The sequence below is a fragment of the Salvia splendens genome, chromosome 17 (assembly GCF_004379255.2).
Source record: "Salvia splendens isolate huo1 chromosome 17, SspV2, whole genome shotgun sequence".
Classification (NCBI taxonomy): domain Eukaryota; kingdom Viridiplantae; phylum Streptophyta; class Magnoliopsida; order Lamiales; family Lamiaceae; genus Salvia; species Salvia splendens.
The window spans coordinates 14,301,729-14,309,685 of NC_056048.1; the positions used below are offsets into that span (position 1 = coordinate 14,301,729).

General features: G+C 45.9%; 1 protein-coding gene across 1 annotated transcript; it reads right to left on the reverse strand.

Annotated features, from left to right (window-relative positions):
* Positions 1 to 2,963: 2,963 nt before the first annotated feature.
* Positions 2,964 to 4,220, reverse strand: LOC121774342. The gene has a single exon (XM_042171233.1). It carries the CDS (start codon positions 4,218 to 4,220, stop codon positions 2,964 to 2,966), a length of 1,257 nt encoding a protein of 418 aa, XP_042027167.1.
* Positions 4,221 to 7,957: the final 3,737 nt, after the last annotated feature.

Below are 7,957 nucleotides of genomic sequence, written 5' to 3' on the forward strand. Positions count from 1 at the left end.
CTGGAAGCCTTCGCAGAAATCTCTATTCTGCCCTTCAGCATCCGTAATCTTCCTCCGTCTACTCATTTTTCCTCAATGCTCACTTTTATCGCCATTTCCCATCACCATGCAAATCTTCCTCCTTCTTCCTAGGCCTGACGAAACTCTCTACACACCTGGCTTAAAAGATGTGTTAGACCCCGTAAATACACGAATTTAACCCCTTAATCAATGCATGAAATTAGCCTTATCAAACTACTCACACTTAAACCATACTTGTCCTCAAGTATAAAGACAAGAAAACGAAATAAGGAGAATTTCAATGCATGATCATCCTATGACCGACTTTACAAACACAACCGAAACACAAACTCCTAGATCTAGACACACTAACAAACTAACAAAGAGAAAATAAACACTTAAAGAAAAACACGAAGAAAACACAAAGGCATGAACTAGCTTCAACTTTTGGGCAACCGTCCCCACAAGCTTAAGGTCTATCCGATTCGTCTACAGTCTCCAAATCCTCCCCTTTCATTCTTCTACCTCATCGGTCTGTCAGTTCGTCAAGAGAGCCTTTTGACTTCCCAATTGTTGGATTCGCTCGACCGCTCATTCCTCACCAGGAATGTTAGGATCGATTCACTCTTAAGTCAAAGTTATACCACTGATGCGTCGGGTTATGAGAGTTTCTCCTTTCTATAATCCTCCTTTTCACTTCCTGGGTCAGGTTACTATTGCTTCATGCCCTTAGGAATTTCTCTTTTGCTACCATATTTTCCTGGTCTTCGTCCAGCTTATACCTCCGAATTTTTTATTTTATTCCTTCCCTAGACTTTGTCTAGCTTATACCTCCTTTCCTGGACTTCGTCCAGCTTATACCTCCTGAATCAATTTTCTTTGTTTTTTTAATTATTTTTACCCATTTTCTCTCCTTCTGACTCTACTCCCTAAGCATCAAGTGGCGGCCCCTTTTTATACAAGTTAGCTCACAAAGTTTCGGCTTATAACTCACTCTTATAGAGGGGCTTCACAACTAGGTTATCTAAGGCATCCTCTATCGTCCTTACTTCATTCAAACCGACTTCAGCTTATTAAGGAAACATGCCTCAAAGTTGACATGCATCCTATCTTCAATTGCTCTTACTAAGGGAATCTTGCCTTATTATATTCACTAGCTCATGCGACACAAAAAAAAACTAGACCTAAAGACACCTATTCACCTTAAAAACACAACTGTACGACTCCCTCCCCCTCCCACTTCACTCAAGCTTGTCCCCAAGCTATCCTAGTGAAGGGGGGAAACAGGGGAGTACAAGACAGATAATCATGAAACACATAACAATAGACACGCATAAACAAAACAAACTTCTCACACTTAGACCGAGCAACGGGCTAAGTGGGAGAAAGCACATCAGCTATAAACTAAAACATGCCCAAAAGAAACTTAAACTTCTCACACTTAGACCAAAATTGGGCTAAGTGGGAGAAAGTACATAAAAACGCAGACAAATATATACATCACAAGGCATGCTGGAATAAAAAGCACAAACACAAACAGCAAACACATAAACACGTAAATACAAAAACTGAGAGTAAAGTTACTTGGTCAAGGGGATCTCAATTCGGGGTTTGGTTCCCGCGGGAGCCAAGCTTCGGTGGAACGTAGGGTCGGGTTACTTTTGCTTTCTTCCTCGCCGGCGACTCCAACTTATCCTCCTCTTTCTCACTTCTCGTAGACATTGACTTCTTTACTCACATGGGCTTCAATGCAGACGGGGTTGTCAAGGGCTTAGACGCTGGTGGGGGAAGCTGGATGGAGGAACTTCCTTACCCTGGCGGCTTGGACACACTGCTAGGTCCAGCGGGTAATTTCATCTAGGTCCCGGAAAAGTTCTCCTTTAGCCATTTCGTCATCATCATCATCATCATTAGGTTCACGGCCTCCGCCATACGATCGTTCTGTGTAGATGACTTTCCCACCAAGACAGTGATGCGCCCCTTGAGGGCCTGCATCTCCTCCCTGACTCCGCCGAGTTCTTTCCTCATCTCGGTCATCTCCTTCCGGACGTCATTGAGCTCCGTTTGCATCAAACCCATCTCCTTTTGAACTGCACCCAGTTCCTTGTGCATCACACTCACTTCCGTTTTCATCTCCTCGTACTCAACACTGGTAAGCGCTTCGGCAACATCCTGTACTGGCTTAACTGGGGGTTCCACTCTGCCGACCTCATAAAAGCACACATCTTTCCCGTGCATGTATAACAAGCCTTTGTTGAAAAAGTAATCCACACTGAAAAGCTCCGGAGGCTCACACATCACTACCTCAGGCGTAGATTTAGCAATCTTCATTATCGAGTTTCGCTGGAGGTAGGCACCTAGGAGGTGACACGTATACATGTGGCGGGAAGGATTTGCGGCCATCTGATGGCAGGCCTGGGCTAACCAATAGCCCAGATGCACTTTCACGCCATTGGCCATGCACCATGTGAAATAAAGATCCGTTGTAGTCAAGGCAGAGTTAGCAGTCCCCATCAAGTTGTAACTGATAAATGTCTAGGCAAAACGGAGAAGGCGGTTTTCGATATGGAACGCCTTCGAGTAGCTCGTCTTGAACTGTCCCTCTTTCGGATGCGTAACAAACTCCCAGGCAGCCTGCGGTTTGAATCCGGGCGTATACTTTGGGGCTCCTACCATCCTTTCATTCCATATGCCGTCGTCATCCTCTGCAGCGTGAACAAACCCATCCTGAGGGACCATTCTCTAAGACTCATCTCATGTTCTTCAGTAAAAAGGCGAAAAGTGATAGAATCCGCATCCAGATCAGTGGTGGGCTTCAGGCGGAAGGTGGAGAAAAACTCCCGGGCAAGTGCTATTGGCACTTCCGCATCACAATGCTTTAGAAGCCAGTCGAATCCTATCGCGCCAATGTACTGACGAAATTCCTCGTCGGAGTCTATCTCCTCCAACTCCTCCTAAACATATCATTTTTCGGACTTTGCTAGCTTTCCGGAACCACATCTCTCCTTGTACGCTGCCTTTCTCTTGGGATCTTCGAACTTTCCCATAGCTTCCAGTAACCCATTCGTTATCCAGACTTCAGCTGGCTCGAAATTTAACTCTTCCTCGGGCTCTTCTATATCCTCTTCTTCGGGATCACTAGACGAAGGAGGGCCGGCTAGTTCCTTGGCAAATGGCACTTTAGTAGGGGCTAGGAGTTGAGCTTCCAAAGCTTTGCCCTCCCTAGTCTGCTTGGACTTTTTGACCCAGGAAGTGGCAGCATGTTTGCCCTTCCTTTTTCTCTCTGCCGCCAGGCGGTGCTCTTCTGCCACGTCTTGTTCGCCGCCAGACCTAGGGGCTTCTGCCTCCAACTCTCCCTCTGTTGTAGGTAGAGTGAGATCTTCAATCTCATCACTCAAGTTTCGCTGGGCCCTACGCCTTGCCGCTCGTTTGTCCACCGGTGAATCTGCGCTCATCGGGTTATCGTCCAGATCTATCACCAAGTTCGGCCCACTCTCCTTGGGCTCCGAAACGTTATCAAGAATGAGGGCATCTCCCCCCTCAGACAACATAGGGGTCACCCCCTCAATGTAGACAGGAGTTCCCCCCTCAGCAACTTTCGGATCAGAAATTAGGGCTTCACCACCCACGAGCCTTTCTGGGGTTTCCTCCTCAACAGTCTTCTCAGAAAAAACAGGGGTTTCCCTCTCAATCAAACCTTCAACAATAACAGGGGTTTCCCCCTCCAAAACACTCGCAGAAATAACAGGGGTTTCCCCCTCCAAAACACCAACAAAGGGCTCCCCCTCAGTTACACCTTCAATACCAACATGGGTTTCCCCCTCACAACCGCTAGCAGAAATAACAGGGGTTTTCCCCTCAACGACACGTGCAACCCTGCGATCACCAGCCGCTATTTGCTCCACCCCTGCAGTCAGATCCGCCTCCTGTCCCTGTTCTGCGCCAATCGCGGCGTCTTCCGTTGGTGCGCTGGCGGACGGTTCGGCTACTGCATGTACGACAGCGGGTTGAGCCGTCGAATCTTCCGAGATTTGCGGTGGTGGTGGTGCGGTGGTTGTCGACGCGGTCGGTGTTGTTTTTTCCATCATCGTTGTGAACATGACGAAAGCCTTCATCGCCTCTACCGGACCGCCGAATTTCTGCATTAAGTCTACCATGAACGTCGCCGCACTTGAATCGGCAGATGTGGTGGGGTTTTCTGCATTTGGTGCGTTCTCCATGACTTGAATCTGAAAATTACACAAAGAACTTGGAAGAAATTTTCCGATTAGGGTTAGAGAAAGATGGGTATTGCGAGAGTGAATTGGGAATTTTAGGGTGAGAGAAAATTAGGTGTGTGGAAAATAAAGGGATAAGGAGAGAAATAAGCGTTTTGGGTAAGGACGGGACGGTTTCAGGCGTGATGTAAGCAACCGTACGTTTTTCCATAAAGTTAAAATTTGAAATTCGAACCTTTACCACTTCCCTCCAAACTAAAATTTCTCTGCCCCATGTAAATGCTGTCTCTCTGCAATACCACACTTAGATGAAAATCAGTAAAAATGAAACGCCAAACTCCCAGGTCAAGGATTCACATGTGACAAAACAGTTTCCCTAAGGAGTCTGGTGTTTCGAAAATATTTTTGGAAGATTAGAATTTTTTTCTTTGTTTAGCATTTTTTTTTGAAAAGCAATTAAACTATTTACACTTTCAATTGAGTACTCCCGAGATCCTCTAATTCAGTATGTAGATTAAAATGCATTCCCACTTACCTGACCCAGGAATTCTTCGAGAGTACTCCTTTCTAGGCCACTTAGGTGATAATAGAGAGTGCGCGTAGTGGCACTTCCTCCACTACGCACAACTCAGAATTGTCCCTAAAAACCTTTACCCGATGACCATTGACAAGGAAAGGAGTAGAGTTTGAGGCACTGCCCTGGATTTCCACAGCTTTGTTTGCTCGAAGGCCAACAATAGTGTATGGCCCGATCCAATTGGACTTCAACTTCCCAGGCATCAGCTTGAGCCTGGATTGAAAAAGGAGGACCTTCTGACCCACTTGTAGTTCCTTGACCCGGAGATTTTTGTCATGCCAGAGCTTCGTCTTCTCCTTGTACCACATTGCAGACTCATATGACTCCAGTCTTAGCTCTTCCAGCTCTTGAAGTTGTAATTTTCGTTCTTCCTCGCAGGAGTGGGGTTTCATATTGATCTCCTTGACCGCCCAATATGCCCGGTGTTCTATCCCCACGGGCAAGTGGCACATCTTGCCAAACACTATCATGTAGGGTGACATCCCAATAGGCGTTTTGTATGCTGTCATGTACGCCCATAATGCATCTCCAAGCCTCTTACTCCAATCCTCCCTTGACGGATTCACCGTCTTCTCCAATATCGCATTTATCTCCCTATTGGAGATCTCTGCCTGCCCATTAGACTGAGGATGGTACGGGGTGGAAAGTCTATGGTGGACTCCGTACTTCCTCATCAAAGCTTCTATGGTTCGGTTACGGAAATGCGTCCCTTGGTTAGATATAGTCGCTCGGGGCAAGCCGTACCTGTTAAAAATGTTAACCCTAAGAAATTTAGCCACCTTTTTGGCTTCACAAGACGTAGTAGCCTTGGCCTCTATCCACTTTGAAACATAATCCACAACCACAATGATGTATGTATTTCCGTACGAAGATGGGAATGGACCCATGAAATCCATTCCCCAGACGTCGAATACTTCTCAAACGATTACTGGGACTTGTGGCATTTCATCTGTTTTAGAAATTCCCCCTGTTTGCTGGCATCTCTCACAGTTATGACAGAATTCAAAGGCATCCTTTTGTAACGTAGGCCAATAAAATCCACTATCTAGGACCTTCCTCGCAGTCTTCCTTGGTCCAAAATGACCTCCACACTCCAATGCATGGCATGATTAAGCACGTCCATCTGTTCCCATTCGGGGATACATCTCCTGATCACCTGGTCAGCTCCCATCCTCCACAAGTAAGGATCGTCCTAGAAATAATATTTTGCCTCGCTTTTGAACTTCATCTTCTGGGCCCGGGAAATTTCTTGTGAACTGGGCACCTCCCCTGTGACTAAGTAATTTGCCAGGTCTGCGAACCAAGGCTCAGTGTTCAGATGACATTTCCCTTTCTCAGAGTCTCATGGACCTGCTAACGCCATTATCATTTCCCAACTGATAGGTCTAGGAAATTTTCCTAGATAATACAGATGCTCCTCCGGGAATGCATCAGGTATAGCTTCGTCCGTTTCTCCCTGGAAAATCCGACTCAGATGGTCAGTCACTTTATTCTCTGTCCCTTTTTTGTCTCTGACTTCCCAATCGAATTCCTGCAAGAGTAACACCCAACAGATTAATCTTGGCTTGGATTCTTTCTTCGTCAGCAAGTACTTGATAGCCATGTGGTCGCTGTCGGTGAAAACTATCACTCTCGACCCTAGTAAGTATGGGCGAAATTTCTCAAATGAATAGACAACTGCCAGCATTTCCTTTTCCATGGTGTCATAGTTTCTCTAGGCCTGGTTAAGTGTCTTCGATGCATAGAAGATCACGTAATTTTTTCCATCAATCCTTTGACCTAGCACCGCCCCCACTGTGAAGTCGCTCGTGTCACACATTATCTCAAACGGTTGACTCCAGTCGGGTGCTCTGATAATAGGGGCAGATACTAATTTATTTTTCAATAATTGAAAAACCTGCTTACACTCTTCGTCGAAAATGAAATCAACATCATTATGCAACAGATTGGTGAGCGGCTGGGCAATCTTCGCGAAATCTTTTATGAATCTCCTGTAAAAACCTGCATGCCCTAGGAATCCCCTAACTTCTTTCTGATTCGTTGGGTAAGGCAACTTCGAAATCACTTCAACCTTTGCTTGGTCCACCTGTATGCCTTTCTCCGAAACCACATGCCCCAAGACGATTCCCTTGGGTACCATGAAGTGACACTTCTTGAAATTAAGGACCAAACTCTTTTCCTGGCACCTCCTCAATACTACGTCCAAGCTAGCTAAACAGGACTCGAAAGAGTTCCCAAATACAGTGAAGTCATCCATAAAGATCTCAATACAGTCCTCTAGTAGATCCGAGAAGATACTCATCATACAATGTTGAAAAGTGCCTGGCGCATTGCACAGTGCGAACGTCATTCTTCTATAAGCATACGTGCCAAAGGGACACGTAAATGTAGTCTTCTCTTGATCCTCGGGGTCTACATAGATCTGGAAGTAACCACTATACCCGTCAAGGAAACAAAAATATTGCTTTCCAGCCAACCTCTCTAGCACCTGATCAATGAAAGGTAAGGGAAAATGATCCTTCCTGGTTGCTTCATTCAGTTTTCTGTAATCGATGCACATCCTCCACCCAGTGACAAGTCGGGTAGGTACCAATTCATTCTTATCATTCGTAACTACCTGAATTCCTGACTTTTTAGGTACCATGTGAACCGGGCTGACCCATTCACTATCTGGAATAGTGTAGATGATTCCCAGACAAAGCAACTTCAAAACTTTCTCTCTCATATTAGGATTCAGCTTGCGTTGGGGGTCTCTACAGGCCTTCGCACCCTCTTCCAGCCTGATGTGGTGCATGCAAATATCAGGACTGATCCCGACTAGGTCTGAGAGAGTCCATCCTATTGCCTTCTTGTTCTTCCTGATTACCTCCAGTAGCCCCCTTTCATGTTCCTCGGCCAAATCGTTGTTGAAGATTACCGGGAAAGTCTCGTTCTCTTCTAGGTAGGCATACTTGAGTCCTGGCGGAAGCGTCTTCAATTCCTTCTTGTGGGTACTTGTGTCCTGGGGCAAGGGATTTTTTTCTATAGCATTTGTTGTCATTCCCTTCCCAGACCTGGAAGAATTTCCCAAACTAGCTACATGAGCTAATCCCCTTGACCTGGCCGACTCTGGATTCGTACAAAATTCCGAAATAGCTTCGGCCAGCTCTTCATCTGATAATTC

What these genes read in the sequence shown, in the direction of transcription:
- LOC121774342 (XM_042171233.1), bottom strand. Translation starts at nt 4,220, where the DNA reads ATGGAGAACGCACCAAATGCAGAAAACCCCACCACATCTGCCGATTCA.